Source organism: Podarcis cretensis (genome assembly GCF_951804945.1).
Source record: "Podarcis cretensis genome assembly, chromosome: 5".
Classification (NCBI taxonomy): Eukaryota; Metazoa; Chordata; class Lepidosauria; order Squamata; family Lacertidae; genus Podarcis; species Podarcis cretensis.
Genome location: NC_137174.1, coordinates 82,610,047 through 82,630,310, shown reverse-complemented (window position 1 = coordinate 82,630,310; position 20,264 = coordinate 82,610,047). Strand labels below are relative to the sequence as shown.

General features: G+C 38.3%; 1 protein-coding gene across 2 annotated transcripts in view; it reads right to left on the bottom strand.

Moving 5' to 3' along the window:
* Positions 1–3,092: 3,092 nt before the first annotated feature.
* SMC4 (structural maintenance of chromosomes 4) overlaps positions 3,093–20,264 on the bottom strand; it is a 39,216-nt gene continuing 22,044 nt past the window's right edge. For both annotated transcript variants that reach the window (XM_079977608.1, XM_079977609.1), the window contains exons 10-24: positions 19,123–19,287; positions 17,639–17,872; positions 16,094–16,279; positions 12,856–13,017; positions 12,073–12,298; positions 11,908–11,987; positions 11,175–11,327; positions 10,337–10,463; positions 9,595–9,784; positions 8,371–8,515; positions 7,469–7,642; positions 6,561–6,743; positions 5,150–5,382; positions 4,567–4,750; positions 3,093–3,554 (exon numbers count right to left, since the gene is read on the bottom strand). In XM_079977608.1, the coding sequence (XP_079833734.1) occupies positions 3,378–3,554; positions 4,567–4,750; positions 5,150–5,382; positions 6,561–6,743; positions 7,469–7,642; positions 8,371–8,515; positions 9,595–9,784; positions 10,337–10,463; positions 11,175–11,327; positions 11,908–11,987; positions 12,073–12,298; positions 12,856–13,017; positions 16,094–16,279; positions 17,639–17,872; positions 19,123–19,287 (2,619 nt within the window). In that variant the 3' untranslated portion in view covers positions 3,093–3,377. The remainder of the gene's footprint in view (positions 3,555–4,566; positions 4,751–5,149; positions 5,383–6,560; positions 6,744–7,468; positions 7,643–8,370; positions 8,516–9,594; positions 9,785–10,336; positions 10,464–11,174; positions 11,328–11,907; positions 11,988–12,072; positions 12,299–12,855; positions 13,018–16,093; positions 16,280–17,638; positions 17,873–19,122; positions 19,288–20,264) is intronic.

The window sequence follows — 20,264 nt, the reverse complement described above, 5'->3', positions numbered from 1 at the left end:
ACTCCATCTTTCCCAACATCAGGGTCTTTTCCAAGGAGTCTTCTCTTCTCATGAGGTGGCCAAAGTATTGGAGCCTCAGCTTCAGGATCTGTCCTTCCAGTGAGCACTCAGGGCTGATTTCCTTAAGAATGGATAGGTTTGATCTTCTTGCAGTCCATGGGACTCTCAAGAGTCTCCTCCAGCACCATAATTCAAAGGCATCAATTCTTCGGCGATCAGCCTTCTTTATGGTCCAGCTCTCACTTCCATGCATCACTACTGGGAAAACCATGGCTTTAATTATACGGACCTTTGTTGGCAAGGTGCTTATCTCATAATACACTACAATTCTTAATACTTCTGCTCAGAAATAGGTATCTTACTTTTTATGAAGCTTACTTCAGAGTGGGGTAAGGGTCTATTAGAAATCTCACAGGATTTCTACCTTTATGGCTCAACAGAGGTTTGAACTTGAGTCAGTTCTAAGAAGGGCGCTGGAACATTTTTCTTATAAATACCTTAGAAGTGCCTCCTGGAGAGATTCAAGAGTAGACATAACTCCCTGCAGGCGACAGCCCCATCTAAGTTCCAAGATGTCATGTCACTCTAAATGTGTGTTACAGGACATGAATGTTCCTTTGGACAAGTACATCACTGTTCTGGTGAATATGTGTGTCCCACACTGATCATCTGAAGTTTTCAGCACAGACCTGGATGTGGATTGTATGTTTAAATAGGCACTGCTGCATTTGGTAATAAGCTATTCCATATCTATGGGGTGTTAGGCAAGGGGTAGTACTTCTGGTGGGGGACGTCATGCTCCTGGAGTAGTTTGCTGCTCTCTGCACTGTCCCTGCATGCAAAGACAGGCTGCAGTGGATTGAGCGGGTGAGACCAATAGTGGGTCCAACGGTCAAGAAGGGTTTTTTGAGTTTTTTTGCATGTTGCTGTAGAGGGAGAATTGAGGGGCAAATGTGGCTCCTCAACCTGGGAAGGCAGCCCACCTGGGAGAAGGAAAACTAAACCCCTGCCTTGCAGAATACCGTATTGGCCTGAATATAAGCCTCACTTTCCCCCCAAATTCTAACCGTGAAAAAAAGTGCAGCTTAAATTCACCTTACAAAAACTGGCTTTTATGATACTTATATTCAGATATTGTCTCTCCCCCCCCAACCTTGAATTTTAAAGGTGCAGCTTATATTCAGGCCAATACGGTATCTGTGGGAGAAGGAACAACTCCTGCATCCACGTTGGTGCCAAATGTATTGCTCTACTTTCCTTTGGACCACATCACAAGAGCCAGATGGGAACTGAAAACTAAACTACTTAGTACTTAGTAGTTTAGTACATCATTTGCCAATCTTACCACTTACCATGTTTAGGACTTGGATATCTTGCCTAGTGGAGCAGTCCCTATGGGATTTATATTTTGGTTGTTCACCCACCACAGCCTTATGTAACTTGCACCTGTAATTTATTTCCTAAGAATTGTGGGGCTTTTTATTACGTATTCAGCTTCATGCTTTTAAAATGTAAAAAAAAAAAAAAAAGTATTGAAGCTATTTTTCCAGGTTTTCGGATTGCAGAATTTGTATTTTTCCATGTACTAATATCTTAATCTGCATTACAGCGAACAACTTTTGCTGACAGTTGTCACATCTCTATCACAAACCTACTTCTGAAGGTATTTTAAATAAAATTTGAAAAACTTAACTTTGCTGCCCTTGTGTACTATTCACATTATGGGGTGTGTGTGGAGGTGTTAAGGATTAAATTTTCCAGAAAGGATTCAGTCTTTTCAAAATCAGTTGTGCACATATAATGTAGTCAGGAAACATTCCACTTGGGAGACAGGCCTGTAAATTTCAGGTTCCCATAGACCAATGATCATATCCTTATCACTGGGTTGCAAAGGGTATACTTAGAGTAAAATGAACAAGTAGGAATCTATAAATGTTCTTGCCACTGGACATATATTGGTTACTTTGGGAATAAATCTCATTGAAATCAGTAGCACTTAATTGTACCATATGGGCTTGTATCTCAGATCTTTTAAGGTAAGAAAAAAATACATTCAGCAGAGGCTTAAATGTAATTAATACATCTCCCAGGAGGTGGAGGGTTGTCAATTATTCAGTGTCAACCAGGAGAACTGCACCACCTAGCTACAGCCTTGCACTACATGTGGTTTGCTGCATCTGCCTTCTTTCAAGAGTCATGTCTCCTTTCCCTGAGCCTCACCCATACGGCACAAGACCAGGGAAGAAAACATCTAGTGTTCAAAACAAAGTATCTTTTTATGGAACCTGTTTTGGTGGAGTTCATCCCATTCCCAACCAGAGGCAGAAAGGGTGGTGGTGTTAAGATATCCTCCAGCACCTCAACAATGGATTCTCATTGAGATTGAAGCCTGCAAGTAAATACACCTCATGGACCTGCAGGGTGTCATTAACAAAAGTCTTTGTTTCCGGCCTGCTCACTGACCAGCATGGTTATAGTGGAGGACCAAAAATTTTGAACTGCTTGCATACCTTCAGTTAACATTTTTATTAAAAAAAAGAAACTAGAAATCTCATCTTCATGTTTCAGATGTAGCCTCTGTACCCAGATAAACCTTCAGTTGCTCCAGGAGCAAATTGGTTTGGGTAGTGCAAAAGGGCTACACATTTATTTTGCTTTGGCAGAAGCTCCTTTTCCACTCTGTGTTAGATGAGGAAGCTAAGTGCAGGAAGGTATACCAGGAGAAAGGCCATCTCTCCTCAGGGATGCTCTTTCTGTCACACAACAAAAACGAGGCTTGAAATGGTGCCTCTGTTCCATAAGAGAAATAAGCTGAAGTAAAATTTAAACGGCATTTTAACTTTCAATTTGAGAAATACACCTAGTGTTGCTGGAAGCCCTCCTATCAACTAAGGCCAGCATTTCTCCAGAAGCAGACTGCTGCAGCACAAGAAACGCTGGAGAATACAAGCAACTTTGCAACCTTACAATGGTAAGGAGTTGAGGGCTTCTGCAACTGTATGTATATGTAATATGAACCTATAGTTTCCACACATTTCAGTTTTCTTTAGAAGTTGGTATATATGCAGGAATACAAGGAAATCACACCTCAGTCAATTTATGATTTTATTTTAACAAATAAAAACATTAAATGCTTTAAAAACAATTATAGGCTTTACCTCAAAAATAAAGTGTACTGGCATGGAATGGTGATTGCTAAGCACCACAGAGCAATGTACATCAAGTTGCAGTTTAGAACTTCCTTTTCTTTCTTTCTTTCAACATGCTAGTAGCTTTGAAAAAATTGCTAACGCATTTAAAAACAAACTGGGGAAAAATGTGTTTTAGGAAATGTTCATTAGAAAAGTCTACTGGTTAAATAGAAGTCATTTCTGTATTCAGGAGCACCCTACGGAACCAAGTTCAGCAAGTCCTTTCAATGCAATCACTTTGGGATTTGTTGCAACACTTTTTGTGGTATTGTAAGTCTTGTAAATCCCAATTAGTCTATCTGCAATTTCAAACATGTTGTTTCTCAGAGAGATGATGATGAATTGTGCATTTTTTGTTTGTTCCTAGAAATTGAAACATATTTTCAATTAGGATTTGTAATGATCCTGGCAAAAGTACCACAATAGTTTCCCAGTTTTTTTCAAGCAGTAGTGCTAGTAATTAACAACCACCAAGACTAGTTCAATCTCATCCATTAGAAATATATATATATAATTAAAAATTGTCCAGTAGCACCTTAGAGACCAACTAAGGTTCTTGGTATGAGCTTTCGTGTGTATGCATACTTCAGATACACTGAAACAGAAGTCACCAGACCTTTATATATAGTGAGAAGGTGGAGAGGGGTATTACTCAGAAGGGTGGTGGGAATGGGTGATTGGCTGATAGGTGTGGTAAACCTGTTGACGACTGTTAATGAGTGCAATTGGTCTTAGAGGAAAAAGCAAGGGATGAGATGGCCAAAAATAGCTTTATCATGTACAATGAGAAAAGAATCCAATGTCTCTATTCAGACCAGGTCTCTCCATGGTTTTAAGTTTGGTAATAAGTTGTAATTCAACAACTTCTCTTTCTGAAATTCTTTTGCAATATGACAGCTACTTTGAGATCTTGTATAGAATGTCCTGGGAGACTGAAGTGTTCTCCTACTGGTTTCTCTGTCTTGTGATTCCTGATGTCAGATTTATGTCCAGTAGGAGAACACTTCAGTCTCCCAGGACATTCTATATAAGATCTCAAAGACCAATTGCAGTTGTTAACAGTCGTCAACAGGTTTACCTGTTTGTGAAAAAAGCTGTTCTGGAGTAAAGGCAAGCGCAAACTGGGGAAGGCTCCAAGCAACTAAGATGTAAATTCAAAGACTTAATGACATTTTCCTTATTTTTGTGGACAGTACTGGTACTTAACCCTTTCCTTTTGGGTAACTTCACTTCAGTCAGAGAAACACTGTTCTTCACTGACATGCACCAGAAGCAGACATACCCAAGACCTTTTCTAATTATTTTACACAAAACTAGCATTAATTTGATACTACACAAAATGTAAAACTTGGATAATGGCTTCTGTACTACTTACGTATATGTAAAATGCTACGATGGATACATTTTTAAAATCAAGGGCTGCATCAATTTCATCCATGAAGTAAAGAGGAGTTGGTTTGTAATGATGTAAAGCAAACACCAAAGCCAGCGAGCTAAGTGTCTTCTCGCCACCTGACAAGTTGAAAATCTTCTTCCAGCTTTTCTTTGGTGGACGAACACTGAAAGAAAGAGGAATATATTTATGAGCTTACAATTTACAATCTCCACAACCAAGCTTTTAAGCAGTGCTAAGCAGGTTAGAAGTATATGCTATATACATTATCTTAGCAATTTTACAACAGTGCTGTTTGGTAGAGTGCTATTATGCCACTTAAGTATTTTGAATTAGGATCTGTTGGCTGCTCTATATACAAAAAACAAGTTTAGTGAATTTTGTCTTAGTTCAGTGGAGGGGGCTACAATCCTTCTAATGCTACTAAACTATAATTTAGCATTGCATGTGAGTCAGCCAAGTTTGGTTAATTCTGCAGTCAACATTTAATGAGCATAAATATACCACATATAAGTGGTAAAAGGACCATCAAAATACCTTCAAGATATTTACAGAAAATACCTACCTGAACATGATTCCTTCAGAGAAAGGATCCAGACTATCTACAAGCTCCAGTTCAGCATCTCCTCCCAATGTAAGCATTTGATAGTTTTCCTTTAGTTTATTTGTTATTACATTAAATCCTGCCATAAATTCATGAAGCCTTTGTTTTCTAAGATCTTCTTCAGCTTCCCTAAATTTGTCTCTCATATTGGTTATTTCATCCAACTCTGCCACACGTTTCAAGTACAGTTCCTCCTAAAAATTGAAAATAAGACAAATGTGCATATTCGATATGACTCCTAAGTATTTCTGTTAAGGATCAGATAGATTTAAGTACAAAATTCTATTTATCCAGAATTTTAATATACAAAAGGTAAGTTTCTGTTGCCATTGTGAACAGTGTTAGAAACTGAGATATGAAAGCTAGGAGCTAAATGGCACCTTAAACATAGGTTATGGGTGCAATAACGAAACGTCTAGGCTCACTTTTTTAATAACAAGAATACAAAGCTGAAAATGAACTGCAGTTAAAATATTAAGTTCATTTTTCACATGGTCTAGTCCTTCTCTGGCCTACCCCACCCCCTAATATTCTTAAGAGGGTCTCTCTTCAGAGGGTCCAGTCTTCAGATTGTAGTTGGAAGTGGGGAGGCAGAAAAAGGTCCTCCTTTCCTTCCACTCTGCAGTTTTAATCTGAAATCTCAGGCACAGTACTGCACCCAGAACTCAGAAACTGCTCATGCTAATGAAATTCCCTGTCACAAATGTGTCTAGAACAATGGGAGTTTCAAACATTGATTATGAAGTAACTGACTTGTATGTTTGGCACCTGTGCAAAGGAAGGACATAAGAAGGCTGTCTTAGCATTCCCCTTCCATCAATTAATGCTCCATACAAAAAGTGAGAAAGAAGAGACTTTCTGAGAAGGTATCTAGAAGTTGGGCTATACCAGGCATAGGCAAACTCAGCCCTCCAGATGTTTTTGGGACTACAATTCCCATCATCCCTGACCACTGGTCCTGTTAGCTAGGAATCATGGGAGTTGTAGGCCAAAAAAACATCTGGACGGCCGAGTTTGCCTATGCCTGGGCTATACACACAGGTCCTGCTTACCAAACACAATGCACTCTCTTGGAAATCGTAGGTAAGCATTCACATAACAAGCCCACAATTTCCTTTGGAAATATTTCTGGTATGGGATTCATCCAATCTCTTCCTGCTAAAGCATGCAAGCTGAAGTGAGCACTTGTAAGGAATCTATAAACTTTATAATTTCCTCAGGAAGTAATGCCACTTAGCTCTTTATAAGGAGAGGTTCTCTCAATGACAAACAAGAAATACTAGTAGAACAAGCATTTCAGGTAACAGTCTTGCCACAGATCTGTAACTGCTTGTACGAATTCAAGATACTGGTTTTAAAAAAGTATGATTACCTTTTTGTTATATTCAGCAATGGCACCCAAGTTTGGTTTCATTTCATGACATTGTGCTTCTAAAAGAGCTATCTGATTGGTTACAATATCCGGGTTTCTTATAGCCTCAAGTTCTTCCTGGCTGAGCACTGCAAGTTCTTCTACTTGTTCATCTTCCAGAGAATGTAGTGATATTTTTGATATCTAAAATACATTTTAAGTAATTAATGAACAAGTCATATTCACATTTCTACACCTACACTTTAAGGGACTTTCTTGTACCTTAACTGTATGTTAATAGAACAAGTTTGCATTCTTACGTCACACACCCATCTAGAAATTGTGCATTTTTATTTGATATTTTAAGATTTATATATGCAGTCACTTTAAAGGTCTTCTGATGAAAAAGCAGCCTATTGGTAAGAAATAACTAAACAACTTTATGATTTAACAAACTTGATTTAGGCACTATCTGAGTGTGATCCAAATAAGAATAATGATCCATTTCAAGCTAGAAAACAAGACAAAAAAATCTTGGATAGTATGGAGTTTTAACTATATCAAACAGACATTGTAGCAATGCAAGGCATGTGCTCCCTATTTTACAGGACACTGCAGAAATTAAATTGTTTCTTTAAAAAAGTAAGCCAGGCTCATGCTTTGCAGACAGCAAAGTGGCTCTAGATAATAAAGAGACTGGGTGGGATATGAAAATAGTATACTCTTCCATGAGGCATAGTCTGTGACTTTTATAGTTTTTTCAGGATCTTGGTAGTTTGCTGTATGATAGATAACATGCAATATAAAAAACAAAAAATCAAAGAACCCATTCCTGCTATATTACAGGATTGGGAAAAGCAGTAAAAAAAAGTTTTTCCCCAAAACATAATATTATTTCTTAAAATAGTAAGGTATTATAAAGTGTTTACCTCTTTTTGCCAATATTTAATCTTTGATTGATGCTCCGCAATGTGACTGTCTAGCTGTTCAATTTTAAGCCTAATATTAAGAGCCTCTTTTTGAAGCAAATGCTCTTCATCTTGGATAGCTTTAATTTTCTGAAGCATAGAGTGGTGTTCCGCTTGAATCTCTGGCAAAGACTCCTAAATAAAGATCATAGGTGGAAGTTTATTTTTTATTATTCAGTTACCGGAAAGGGTTTACATTTCTAGAGCTCCAATTTGTTCTAGATGCTAATGTCTCTTTAAAATGTGAAAAAACACAGGTAATACCCATCGTCAAAATAATTGTCCAACATAACCGTTTGGAAGGTCAAATGCTGCAGGGAATGTTTTAGCATAGTGGCAGCAGGTGTTAACAAAGGGGCAGGGAGGGAGGGGGCCTCTCTGTGCAGCCTTGTGTTGAGTAGCATCAACTCAGTGACATGTGGAACACCAGCTTTTCTCACCACCTCTGAGCTGTGCAAAGGAGTGGTAGTACACTAATGCCTGGAGAATGAGGGAAAAGTCAGCTTTTTTTGTACACCCCTTACAAACACGTTTTTCTACACCGAAGTGATGCATATAGAATTATTACCTGGAACAGGAAGAGTAATGCTTTTAAGTGTTAATAGTAAATTCTCTGGAGTGAACAGCGCCTCATTTTTATGCAATATGAGCGTACCATTAAAATGATATAAATAAATTGAGCAACTGAATCATATTTTCTCTTAAATACAATTTTTGCTGGTGTTGAAGACTTGTAGTGGATTTTATTACCACATGCATTAAAACTCTACTTGTACATCACATACATTTTTAGTGTTAATACACTGTTCTGCATCTTTTAAAACACACCCTATTTAAATAATGTAAGTTAGTATCATACATACTTCAGCTTCTTTGCTGTCATTCATAACTTTAGCAGCTTTTTCTTCTAGTGTATTCAGCTGTTCTGTTAAGTCTTGGAGGGCTTTTTTATTCTCTTCAATTTCCTTCTCAGTGTGGAGAACAGCATCTTCTGATTTATTTAGGTTTCTATCAAATACAATACAATAATAAAGTAGGTAAGAAGCCTCTACTCTACTGACATTAAAACCTTGAGTATAAATCAAATTTAAAAATGGAATATAAAACAAAATATTGACATAAGAAGACTGTGATATGATGGCCATCTTTAATTATTCAAAGGGATGTAACATTTCCATTTCGAAAATCTGTTTTCATTATGAAAAATACACACCACAGATTTTAAATTTCTATAGAATGAAAGGACTGGAAATATAACTAACTTGCAACTTCTGTGCATTTAACTTGTGCAATTGCAGCGTTACGTGCTTGGCAGCTGGTCAGCTGAAATTGCACAAACTGAACACATGGAAGGCAGAGAATTAAAAGCTCTTTCTGCACAGGGTTCTCATGGCAGAGCTTCCCAGCTCTCAGACTTGCTTATCAGGCTCTGGGAAGAAGCTTCTCAAAGCCTGGTAAGCAAGGCAGAGAACGTAAAAGCTCGCTGCCTTGCGTGGGGTGCAAGGCCTGCTCAGTGTGCCTGCTTCAGAAAGGTAGGGATGGTCATGTGGGGCTGGTTCCAAAGTTGTTCTGACTATATGCAATTTCTGTACTCACCTACGTTTTCCTACTTTTCTATCATTTCCTGTGATACTTATTTCCTACCCTATTGTCCATGGATTTCCTGGCACACTATTTCAGTGGCTACATATAGTGGTACCTCAGATTAAGAATTTAATTCCTTCTGGAGGTCCGTTCTTAACCGGAGGCACCACTTTAGCTATAGGGGCCTCCCGCTGCCGCCAGAGAAAAATTTCTGTTCTCATCCTGAAGCAAAGTTCTTAACCCGAGGTACTATTTCTGGGTTAGCGGAGTCTGTAACCTGAGGTACCACTGTGTATGATAACACACAACACAAGCACAGAATCTATTAGCACACAAATTAACATTTTAAGAATAGAAGCCTTTAATTTAAAAAGAATCAGCTACTATGTTGCAAATTCATTACTTGATAATTTTGCTGCTTGTTTTCTTTAAACACTATAATGAAATGAGTGTCCTGTTTATTTTTTATGTTGGTTCCGAAGGATATAAAATCATTTCCATACCTATCTGCTGTCTTGATTGCCACCTGAGCTTTAGTAATAGCAGAAGAACATTGATCTATTTCCTTGTTTATCTTATCAAGATTGTCTTGATGACCTTTAAGCTTATTATTATTTATGTCAATTATGAGATTATGCAATCTCTTTATTTCTGTTTCCAATTTACCAGCCTTTACAGCAACCCTGTCATAATCTGTAAGACAAAAAAAGACCCAAAAAAACCCACAACTTGATTAATATTTCTAGTGCTAAATATATAAACAGTATGGTATGAGCAAACTACGTGTTCAAATGTTTATATGTTTACAAGATTTATTATTGTGCAAAATAAATGTATACTTAGCTATAATACAATGAGTGCATTACTTCAATTGTAATTTCCTAAACAGCATTTGTTAAATTATTTGCTTTGTAGATTGAATAGTTTTCTTACAAGGAAAATTATCTATAACTACTAGCATCAGGCTTGTTGACTAACTGGAAAGGATAGCTTTACTGAATAGAAATACAATAGACTCCAAATTATTGAATCTCTTATTTGATTTCTAGCAGATAGGAGTGAGGGGCACAAAGAGGTAGGTTCAGAAAAGTGAAGTTTTATATAGTGAGCAGACTAAAAGCTGGATCTGCGTATACAGGTTCCCTCCCCCCACAAATGTGCCCATGGGCCAAAAAAGTGGGTGACCCCTAAAACACATCAATTATGATTCACCCTTAATTATATTTTACTGCAATGTTGACATACCTTCTTTGAAACAATGACATTTTCTCTCCATTTCTTTCTGCTTGATTTTGTCTGGAGCTGCAGCAATTACATTTCTTTCAAGTTCTTTAATCTGGATTTTTAAGTGAGCCTCTTGCTCTGACAAACTCTAAAGAACACAATTATTAATTACTATTAATTTCATTTGTGACACTATTCCTTATGAGGTATCTAGCAGTGATTTACAACACAAGAAAAACATATATAAAACATTTGCATACATAAAAATAGCTAAAACAGCCCACACCAACTAACAATTATTTCAGGGGGTTTTTTAGACTGAATGACTAACTCCAAGAAAGATCCTAACCTTGGACTTGGGAGACAGACCTTAACAAATAACTCTTAGATGAGAGCCTGTGCTGGCTCAGAATATAGGCAAAAGACCCCCCAAGATAATTGTTGCCCACAGGCTTACCAGAAAACATTAGGTGCATTAAGAACATTTTAATATGGTGTACAACTTGCCTTTTGCCTTTTCTTTTTGGAGACAATTTCTCTTCCCTATCTTAAACTAGTTTGTCTGGCCTGCCTTTTCTAAAATCTGTGGGGGGGTTTTTTAACATTCTCTCTGGCTCAAACACTCTTTTCAAAATAACTGCTCATAACATTCTTCCATACAATGCAGGAACAAGTATCAACAGCCAAAGCTAAACAGCCCACTTTTCTATTGCCTGTGTTTTGAACAAGTTTTAAAATACCTGAAATCCTTCATATAAGATAGTATATTTAAAGGATAATCTCCATCAGAAGACATGACTGGTGTATCCAGAGCTAAGAGAAAAAGCAGTAAGGTATCTTTAGCCGAACTTATGATTACCTGAATGTTTGCACTGTACTTTCCTAACGTGTTCCTCATTTCTCGGATGCTCTGGTGCAATTTTGATATTGCTTCTTCAAGTTGCACTTTTTGTTCCTGAAACTGTGTTGCTTTTTGGAGATCCTTTTGCAGCTGAGATTCCATTTTATTTACCTAGGGGCAAGTTATAAAATGTAAAAAAAGTAATGTATATAACATGCAAATAAACCAGGGATGGGGAACCTATGCCCCTCCAGATGTTATTGGACTTCAGCTGTCAACAGCCTCAGCTAGTGAATGAACGTGGATGATGAGAGGGTTGTGTTTCAACATCTGGAGAGCCAACTGTTCTCAATACCAGACTAAAAAAGCCCCCAATTCATCAAAATATATTTCAGTGTTTATATGTCTAGACTTAATATAAGAAAAGCAGAGCTTTCAGAACCAACATAGCCCCTGCTAAAGGTTGGCTGGGGGTGTTACTATAGAAGTGCATCTCTGCTACCAAGCAAGCACACCAGTCCCAGAGGTCGCAGGGGCCAAAATAGGGCATTCCATGAGCGATGTTCGATCTGCCAGATTGAAAAGTTCCTTCATTCCCCATCATATCCACAGATTGTGCCCCTGACCACCCGCCACCCTGGCACTAGATGGGTATTTTCTGTCCCACTGATTTCACTTGGCAGGTAACCAGTAAAAGATTCTTCCCACTCCTCATTAGGAATCCAGAAGGTGTTAGAGAAAGCATACTAACCTCATCTTCTGATGTTTCAACTACAACAGAGGATCCCATTCTACCCTTCATTACTTTTCCTCCACCGCCAGTCATTGTACCTATGGAAGGACCAAGAACAAATTAGCAATTCTTTATTTCCCATTCAAATAAAACTTTAACCACAACTTAAAAAAATTTAAATACCTGATTGTTCTATGATTTGTCCTTGTAAAGTTACAACTCTCCATCTCTTGTTTTTCTGGAACGCAACCCTTGTAGCCTGGTCCAGGTTATTAGCTACCAAAGTGTCACGTAATGCAAAATAAAAAGCATTGCGAACCTTCTCATCTTTAACTTTTACCATATCGAACAAACGAGGAATGTTTTCAGGAGTCTGGATTTTTCCCATGCTTTTCTCCCATACTGTCATCTGGAAGGATTAAAACCACCACAAAACCAGTAAACTAACCATCAAGAACTGCACAGGTCCTTGATATACCTCTTTAGTTTACTTACATAGATCTTTGTTCATATTTTAATTGTTTTCAAATACTTTATTACAACAGTGCAATCATATACAGGCTTATTCAAATAAAGCTCCCTGAGCTCCATAGGGTTTACTCTCTAATACGTGTTTGAACCTGAAGCACCATTTTTCCCTTACGTAAATCTATGTTATGCAGATATATAACTCCTAGTATGTATTTACTCATATTAAAAACTGAGACTTTGTTATGTTTATTACAAACATGAGCTGTCACTAGTAAGACTATTTTAACAGGCTATAATAAGATACTATTTATACAAGTATCCTTACAGTATTTGTACCAATCATATATAAAACAGTTTTACTATTATAAGCCATTTTAAAATCTAAAAAAGGACACTGTAAAAACCAGCTGAACATAGTAATGTAAAAACAAATCTATATGCAACTTCGACTTATTCAACTTAAAAAGTTATCTATTAAAAAAAGTTATTACAAACCTTGTCAAGCCCTATAAATGTTGCCACTCCAATGTTTTCCTTCTTCAAAAATTTAACACATTCTTGAGCGGTATCCATGGTGTCGACTACAATGTGATCTAACGCTCCACATGATGATGAAATTGCAACATCATACTTCTCATCTATGGCTCCCAAGTCACCCTAGTAGCAATAAAAGAAAGCACTTAGGTTAGTAAAATGAGTACCAGACATCCAGTCTTAAGCATAATTGCATGTAAGTCCCATTGGTTTTAATGGATCTCATCCCTTAACATAAAGGAACTTCTCACGTTGTCGTTTTAATGTCCTTTCACACTGCTCCCATGATTTAGGGTAGAATTTAAGCAGAACTCTCTCCTGAAAGCTATGGGGAAAAAGATGTTAACTAAGATATGATGGCTCAGAACAAATGCAATGGGGTACTATCTCAAAAGGCAGTTGCTCAAATTTGCATACTGTTCTGGCTAATCTCTTCTTAAAGTAGCTACACTTGGGCAGAATGCATAATGGGTTCACAGGGCACTTTGGCAATCAGCTTCCAGACTGAAGAGACAATGAAATATTACTGTATTGGCCCGAATATAAGCCACACTTTAATTTTTCACGATTGGAATTTGGAGAAAAAATGTGCAGCTTATATTTGCGACCTTATGCCACTGGCAAAGCGGTACAGCTCCCCCACCCCACCCAGAGAGCAACGCAGCCCGGGAGCATGGAGCAACAGCGCTCAGCCCTCCTGCCGCTTCCAACCCTCCCCCGAGCTGTCGGGGGGAAGGCCGCCGGCAAAGCGGCATGACTGCCCCCCAGGAAGCAGCCTGGGAGTGTGAGGGAATGGTACCCGTAGTCAGGTATTGTCTTTTTCCCCTCTCTCCTCCCCATGAATTTTATGTTGGAAGTCATTCTGCAAAGAAACAGTAAAGATGTTTGTACCTTTAAGAACTGTTTCTGTGAGCTTTGGGCAGATTGGGTACAGCTGGTCATGACTACAAAAGGAGGAAAAGTTGCAGTTTGAACTTTGCCTGCAAGGAAAAAGACCCACAAGCTTTGCTGTTTTGTAATAAAACCTTTATTTGTTTGGTTTTACACCGGTCTCGAGGTGTCATAGTTTCTGTCATCTGCCACCAGAGGAAAAAACCCCTCTAACATTTTAAAGGTGCAGCTTATTTGCAGCTGTGGCTTATATTCGGGCCAATACTGTAATGTAGGTGAATACAGACAAAAAGGTAGCTTGGTTACATCCAGAGATGCCAGACAAATGCTGCTGCCCAGTATTTTTGCATGTTTCCTTGAAGACTCAGAGAGGCTGAGTAACCTTTTATTTAATTTGGAAATCAAATTTTGTCTTGGAGAGATGATTTGTGCATGCAGTCCTCTCAAAAGCTGCCTCAGCGTCTTGGGTTTACCAAGTACGACAACTTCCCCTGCTAAATATTCTCACTAACCAAGTTAGCCTACTCAGATAAAGAGAAGTACCACTGTGAATCTATCTGAAGGTTAGCTTTACATTGCCAGTGCAAGATCAGGTTGGGTAAACCTTGTAGCCCAAAGCAGAAACAGATCTTGGAGGAAGAAGGTACCTCCCATAATTAAGTCTGCATATTCACCAAGCTCAAACAGGCCATACATTATTAATATATAAGGTGATTGAAGAGAAAAAACTCCTACTTCCCTAACTATAGATCTAAGAGAAGCTGAGTGGAATGACAAACTGCCAGAAAACTTTGGTCCTATTTATGTAAACCTTCATGGCCCTTCAGGCAGCTAGAGTCCTAGGCCTGCTCCAAAGGGTGGCAAGGATCTGGACAGCTGGTTGCGACAACCAATTATTGTTGTCTATGGAACCTTGATAGGACTGGGTATGAAAGCTGGGTCTGTCCTCAACACTACCCTATTCTTATGAAAAACACACAAATGTTTTACAGTGGAGACTGGAGAAAGCATTCAGCTCAGATACCCTGCAGGAAGAGGTGATAGGTACTTGGAAATGGATTTTAAACACTCTTAGGGGCACTGTCATAAATGATTCAAAGGCGGTCTCTGGAGAGCTGAGAAAACCCTGTACAGTGGTACCTTGGTTCTCAAACTTAATCCATTCCGGAAGTCCGTTCCAAAACCAAGGCGCGCTTTACCATAGAAAGCAATGCAAAACGAATTCATCTGGTCCAGACTTTTAAAAGCAATCTCTAAAACAGCAATTTAACATGAATTTTACTATCTAACGAGACCACTGAGCCATAAAATGAAAGCAATAATCAATGTACTGTACTATAAAATAATTAAGACAGTATTGTAGACGATAAAAATTAAAATTACTTTTTTTCTCTTACCTGAGCTGCTGATAGTCATTGTTTGGATGGGGGGCTTTTATCCATTTCTGCAGTCACACAATCAATCAATCAATCAATCAATAGCTGAACTGAGTTCCACACAGTCACAAAAACAAATTAACCCAAAAAGCCTCAAAAACAAAAATACAAAATAAATAGCAAAAACAAAAGCACCAAACTTAACCCATTCCGGAAGTCCATTTGACTTCTGAAATGTTCGAAAACCAAGGCGCAGCTTCTGATTGCTTCAGGCGCCCCGGAAACAATAGCCGACAGCCACATCTGATGCTCGGCTTCCAAAAAACATTTGAAAACCGGAACACTTCCGGGTTTTCAGTTTTGAGAACCAAGGTACCAGTGTACAGCTCTGCATTTCAGCATAGCTCTATGAAGGAAATGTTTCAGCGACAGATATGAAATTGTAGATGAGGCCAACTAAAAAGGGATAGAAGATATAGTTGCTATGTATGTGTCTTTTGAGAGTGTTTACAAAAATCTTCCTGAAGGAAGAGAATGTCCCTAACTTTTGCTATCCAGAAATTGATCCCATTAGAACACCATACAATTCCATTAGAAGAACACCATGCAATAAAACACCTGAAGGAGACAAATTGCTAAGCTGTACTAAAGGGAAGAGGGGATGTCTGCAAACAACACATATGCTGCAACAGGTGAATGAGAAATACAATAAAACGCACAACAAAGGCTGGCCTGAGAAGAATGGGAGCTTGAGAATGATGTGACTACTTCAAACAAGGCAGAATGCAAACTAAATTATGGGAGCTGCCTACTTCCCTCTAGTTCTATTCCTACCTTCAACCACAAAGTGGAGACATTACCCAATCTGACAACCTTTCACTGGCAATGGGAAAAAGAACAATACAGAAATGGCCAGAAAAATAAGAACTTACTAGTCTTCCATAAATTCCAGGGATTTTCCCAGACTTCATCTGTTGAAGTAAAACTTCAAGAACTCTTCCTCGACTTTTATTTATTGCCAATGAGCTTCTTGCTTCTTCTACTTTCTGACGCAGATCTTGAACATAATTCTTGATGTTTGCTTCATCTTTTACAAGTTTATTAAGATCATTCTCTTTCTTAAACGAAAAAGGCATTAAATTATTTTGTTTTTGAAAATTCCAGAAGTAGTTCATTACAGAATTGAGATTTTCTAAAGAAGTGGTATTCTTCTAGTAACAAACTCCACTATAGAGGAACTAAGCTGGGGTTCCCAGACTTTCTGAGTTAACAGGCGCATTTGAACTTTTAATGTCTAGATGACACCATAATTATCACTTCTAGATGTCCTGGTGCAGGAGTTCCCTTATTCAGCTAGATCATGAAATATATCATTAAATAAAACTTTTTCACACTCAATATCTGTTTCCACGTTTTTGGCCTGTATGAATATTTTAACAGTTCAATAGCAACTCTTTTCCACCTCCGTATCTTCCTGTTAGCATCACATACCACCTTGGAAAGTGGATACAAAGGATGTGTCAACAGCATACAAGGATTTTGTAGTTAGATGAAGAAACTGAATAGGCCTCAAAGAGATTTACAAAAATATTTTATTTGAAGAAAAAACTGGTGACATCCCAACCTATTAACACCCACTGTAGAAATTGCACTGAGATGAGCATCTAAACCCTACTCAAACTCTAGGATTAATGCCCATGTAAAAGGCATTTAATTGAAGCCATATCTTAAGGGACAGAACTAAATGGAGAAGGTGAGTGAATTATAACTTGGGTGCAGGCCCTCAAGATGGAACCTATGAACTGCCTATCCAGCCTAGTGGGAGAAGTTATCCTATTCAATGAGTGTCCTCCACTCCACTCTATCAAACTAGTTTAATGTTAACAAGCGCAGGGTACTGATGCATGCTGCTCAACAATCCCCAATTCCTTCACTTGTGTTGTTACTGCATTGGAGTGGGGGAATAAGCCAGAAGCTGGCTTCATGTTACGTGTGAAACAGCACTTGTAGTTTGTTTTCCCCTAACAAACCATGTGTGCTGGTTTGCACAGAATGCAAAACTACCCTCTGGCTTGTTTCCTTCCTAGAGTAGCAACAGCAGAAGCGTGGGGGTGGGGGTGGGGCTCCATCTAAGAAAGTACCGTATTTTTCGCTCTATAACACACACCCGACCATAACATGCACGTAGTTTTTAGAGGAGGAAAATCCGTAGGCATGCCACCCGTAGGCATTCCCTCCATAACACGCACAGACATTTCCCCTTACTTTCTAGGAGGAAAAAAGTGAGTGTTATGGTGCAAAAAATACGGTAATTGTAGAGGAACTATGCAGGGTGTCTTTACAGGTTTTAATACTATTGATAGTAATAGTTCAGACAGTCTTAACACCAAACATTTCTGGGAAAAGTAGTAACACTTAAATTGCAATATGAAGTTAAGCATTTCAGGAATATAAACAAATCTTCAGTAACGTCTAACCTTCTTTAGATCATGCTCAGCTTGAGGCAGTTTTGACTCCAGTTCTTTGATAGTGGCTAACCTTTCTTTAAGTGTTCCTGAAGCAGTCTGAAGAGCTTCTTCTGCTGTTTTAAACTGAGATACTGCAGTATTATGGTGACTAAGGTAGAGATCAAGTTCTGACTGTGCCACCTCCAAATTTGAACGTGCTTCATTAACTGTTTTGCTGAATTCCATGAGTTCTTTTTCTTTGTCCTATGAAAATGAAATTTGTAAAGGTCATATTAAAAAAACCAAAGTGGTAATGCACAGATCCTGGCAATTCTGCCAGAATAGTTTTTCTCAGCTGCAATGCCACTCCTGAAAAGTCGAGATAAGCCAGCGACCCCCCCAAAAATCAGCTTCAGTGAAATGCTGATTGTCTCCTCCCCATCTAGAACTACCTATCTATCAGCAGTCATTCCACCTTGGTGAATGTTGAAGTCGTCGGTGTGTGTAAAATGTATTTTCCTATTGGTTTTGCAGATCGATTCAATTCAGTTTTTAGTACTGCTTTTGTAAATAACCACAATATTTTCAAATATTTAAGTAAGAAGCCCTCTCCATTGGTTCAGCTGGGACTGTTTAGCTCCTTTCATCCCCAAACCATCTCCTACAATGAGCATTTTGGGCTAATGGTCTGAAAGTCTATATCTGAATTTGCTTTCTTTTTCACTCACACCTTATTGTTTCATCCCTTTTGCACCTGGTCTAGATTGGAAGGCATTATTTTAAACTGTAAACCACTTTGACAAAAATGCAAAATATAAAATACACTGCATAAATGACACAGATTAACTCAGATAGTTTCAGTTTATAGATACGTAGCAAGGGATTTAATCCAGCCATACAAATAAATGATCATGCAGCCCTTGCTTTGCTCACCCATAATCAATACTGTTCTTCCTTTTGCTAACAAGCACTACATTTCCCTTACTGGAGAATAAAAATAGCATTATGCACAAAGACGCACAAGCAGATCTGGTTATCTGAAAAACCAACCAGACAGACAGCCAGATTATGTCAACTGCCATTTTCCTCTATATTCTGGTGTTAATACAAGAAAGCGAAAATCAACCTCATATGCATGCATGTATGCATGGTTCATAGCTCCGTATTAGTTAAGCAAGAGATAAAAGCAGTGTTGAATCCACTTAGCATAGTGCAGCCAATGAATGTCCTTAGTAAGAAACACTGGCCTTCAAAAGGGGAAATGCTATAAGACAGTAATAATGCTCATATTTATTTCCAGGATGTTTAGTACAGTGCAATGGCAATGCCACGAGTGTAAGCAGGTGTCAGCTGCTTGCAGGGAAGTAATTGCTACTCGGCTGGCTGCTTAGTTTATTCTGCAATATACTTCTGTTCTGACCGAGAAGAGATAAAGAGAGCCTATTACTTGGTTAATTATGCTGATTTGCTTCTAGACTCCAGGGGAGATAGCTGAATGCATCAAGGGTACAAACCTCTTTTTCATTCTGCAATCCTTGAGTTTCCTGCTTAAGACTGTCCATAACTTCTTTTAGTTTTTCCTCTACCCTTTTCTTTTCTTTTTCTAGAACCTCTCTCTTAGCTGTTGCTTCACCAATAGCAGATTCACTACGGGCAGGAACACTTCTCAAGTCTTCAACCTATGAAAAAGGTAATGTTATTTTTTTCAGTTTGGGGAACAGTCTCTCCAACAGGGAAACCGGTTTCACCAAACAAACTGCACTTCACTGGCAGATCTATTAAGCACAATTGTTCATAGCACAGGTGGCTTAGAAGAATTATTTCATATTTATTTATTTCATAAAATTTATACACTGCTTGATCATAAAAACTCAAAGCTGTTTACAAAAGATAAAACTATAAAATTAGGAAAAAAATCACAACATATTAAAACAGATAAGAGCTACAGGAGTTAAAATAGTATAACAGATTAAAATTCGTATCAGCATTTCTAAGTATCTGGGAAGGCTTGTCTAAACAATTATGTTATTATCAGGCACCAAAAATACAGTGAAGGTGTCTGCTTGATATCTATAGGCAGCAAGTTTCAAAGTATAGGTGCTGCCACACTAAACAATTGGGTTTTTACAAATGCAGAATAGGTATTACGTAGCACCTTGTAGTAGCACCAATTAAATATATTTGTTACACTTTATAAATTTAGATTGACAATAACAACATGAAGGTGTAACATGAAAAGTATCCTATTATTTTTCAGGAAGATTCAGGCAATAAGATACACACTAAAGCCTCTTTTGCAATTTTTTCCTTGACACATTTGCTCATGACGAATTCATTTCCTTTCTTACTCAGGAAAAGATCACTTACCAATAACTGGTTCACTAGAGACCAATTTCAGCTACTTTGGGAGTTATCCAACTAACACATTCCATCTGCACAATAATTTCTGCTTGTGTGAAAGATCTCCACCCCCCTTCCTGCACACACCCTCACCATCCCCCAAATCTGCTCTGGAGGCTTGGTGGAACCCCTAGAACAGATTTTAGGGGGCAAGGAAGGAAAGTTCAGTTACACTTGCAAAAATCCTTGTGCTGGCAGAACACATTAGTCAGATACCAACAAGAGAGCTGCCAGAATTGTATAACCTTTTGCAAAG